The sequence below is a fragment of the Lactuca virosa genome, chromosome 9 (assembly GCF_052849685.1).
Source record: "Lactuca virosa cultivar CGN04683 chromosome 9, Lactuca_virosa_CGN04683_v6, whole genome shotgun sequence".
In the NCBI taxonomy this organism is placed as follows: Eukaryota; Viridiplantae; Streptophyta; class Magnoliopsida; order Asterales; family Asteraceae; genus Lactuca; species Lactuca virosa.
Genome location: NC_136434.1, coordinates 37,429,210 through 37,431,994, shown reverse-complemented (window position 1 = coordinate 37,431,994; position 2,785 = coordinate 37,429,210). Strand labels below are relative to the sequence as shown.

Below are 2,785 nucleotides of genomic sequence, written 5' to 3'. Positions count from 1 at the left end.
TATATATATATATATATATATTAGGTCAAATGAAACATTGTTTAATATTTTGTAGTCTAAGTATACCGACTCTCATAACAAAACTAGATATTGAAAAGGAGCACCTACTCCATTTAGCAACAAGAGCATTGATCTACTTCTCTTGTGAACCCTTTAGTTTTCTATATATTATATATATCTTCCTTCCATGGTTAGTTCTCAAAACACTTTCTGGGGCATCACCATTCTTGAAAAAGCTTCCTTATTCAACAAGAAAAATCCTTATGACGAAATCAAACTCCATTTATTTTCCGACACTTTTTCTTCTTCTAGCAATCACCTTCTCTTCCATCACCTCCTCTCGAATCCTAGTTGAGGAAGTAGCTCCAGTCTTCTCTGCTATCTCACCGGAGGCACCTGATTCTGTTCAAAACCCTAACCCTAATGCAACACCTTTAGGAGCCATCCCACCTAGTACTGTGGCTTCTAATGGTGCAGCTGGGGGTGTAGAAGGTGGTGATCATACTCTCATGTTCTTCATGCACGACATTCTAGGAGGATCTAACCCCTCAGCTAAAGCTGTCACTGGTATCGTAACTAACCCTACTGTTAATGGTCAAGTTCCCTTCGCAAAACCTAATGGAGCTAACCTTCCTGTCAACAATGGGGTTCCTCAAGACAATGGCAACAGTGGAATCATCAACAACAATAACATCCCTTTCCTCACTGGCCTAGGAGGAACCACTTCTAATGTTTTCCGGAACAATGGAAATAATAACAATAACAACTTCAACAACGCGTTCCCCTCCATCAATGGTGGCCAGCTACCTCAGGGCAACGCCCTACGACAACTTATGTTTGGGACATTGATGGTGATAGATGATGAGCTAACTGAGGGACATGAGCTGGGGTCTGGATTGATTGGAAAGGCACAAGGTTTCTATGTCTCGAGTTCCATTGATGGCAACAGCCAGACAATGGCGTTTACTGTTATGTTTGTGCATGGAAGTTATATTGACAGTCTTAGCTTCATGGGGGTTCACAGGAGTGCTGTGGCGGAGTCTCAGCTTGCTGTCATGGGTGGAACCGGGAAGTATTTGAATGCCAAGGGGCATGCTGTGGTGAAGACATTTGAAGGCACGAACCAGCAGAACAATGATGGTGTAGAGACTCTACTTCAAATCGCTGTGTATCTTACATATTGATTTTTTAAAGCTTGTAATTGTATGTGTTTACGTTGTATTATACTCGATATTTACTCGATATTTACCATGTTTTGATGATCATGCCACTTTTAGAAAATGGTAAATTACACTTTTCGCCCTGTGGCTATAAGTCGGTTTTATTTTTTGCTTTTAACATTTAAAAAACTTATGGGTGAATTTCATAATCCTTGTTAAATTTTAAATTATATATATATATATATATATATATATATATATATATATATATATATATATATATATATATATATATATATAAAACCTATAAAATTATAAATATATTCAAATACTTAATTTAATCATATTTAATATATTAAAAAAATAAAAACACTATCTATAAATTAAATTATATCTAAATTACTAAAATATGTATTTGTAATCTCTCTCATAATCGATCTTCTTATTCACAACAAGGTTGTCGACACATAATCGATTAAAAAAACTCATGTATTGCATATTAGAACTGTTAAACAATATAGTTCATCTCATACAATCGATTTACGAGACCTGCGATTATTCTTTTTTTAAAGAGTTTTGTTCTCCTTCTGTTTTTAGTTATAATTACACATGTAATGGCAGAACAAAAAAATATATTTCATTGTGGGTTTTTATATTTTTGTAAGACTTCATAAAGTAATAGGTCTAGAATAGCAATGTGGGACAAAGATAATATTATAAAATTACAAGTCAATTATATTTTTAATAATAAAAAATAAATTTAAAGATTGTGTTTTTATTTTTTAATATATCAAATATGATTAATTAAGTATTTGATATATATGTAATTTCATAGGTTTTATAAGGATATATATGTAATTTAAAATTTTAGAGGGATATACACGTAATTATGAAAGTTTATAAGGATATAGATGAAATTCTCCCAAAAAATTCACTACAAGAAAAACGTGATTTTGCTACGGAAGGAATCCGTTGCTAAAAGCTAAAATTCCGTTGCAAATGACGATTAGCGACGAAATTTGCAACGACCTATTTCCGTCCCAAAAAACGCCGTAGCGAGGGTTTGCAACGGAAAAGATAATTCTGTCACAAATGTGACAACGGAATGAAATCCGTGGTAAGTGGTATTCCGTCGTGTATTCCGTAGTAGGATTCCATCGCACAATATGTGGTAGTTATTCCATCACAAATTCCGTGGTGGTGATTCCCTAGCAAATTTCGTGGCGGTGATTCCCTAGCAAATTTTGTGGTGGTCATTCCCAAGCAAATTCCGTGGTGATGAATCTCTAGCAAATTATGTGGTGGTGATTCCCTAGTAAATTCCGTGGTGGTCATTCCCTTGTAAATTCTATGGTGGTCATTCCCTAGTACATTCTGTGGTGGTGATTCCGTACCAAATTCTGTCGTGCTGAATCCCTAGCAAATTCCGTTTGATGATCTCCTAGCAAATTTTGTGGTCATGAATCCCTAGCAAATTCCGTTTGATCACTTCCTAGCAAATTCCGTGGTCATGAATCCCTAGCAATTTTAGTGGTGTATATATTATATACCAGATTCAATATGGACCGATGGATAATTGATTTATAAATTATATCCAAATAATTTTGTAGTAATATATGAAAAAC

General features: G+C 34.6%; 1 protein-coding gene across 1 annotated transcript; it reads left to right on the top strand.

Moving 5' to 3' along the window:
* The first annotated feature begins 210 nt into the window (after positions 1-210).
* LOC145138441 (dirigent protein 25-like) lies at positions 211-1,244 on the top strand. The gene has a single exon (XM_079072526.1). The coding sequence runs from the start codon at positions 264-266 to the stop codon at positions 1,182-1,184; it is 921 nt and encodes a 306-aa protein (XP_078928652.1). The 5' UTR covers positions 211-263; the 3' UTR covers positions 1,185-1,244.
* The last annotated feature ends 1,541 nt before the right edge of the window (positions 1,245-2,785 follow it).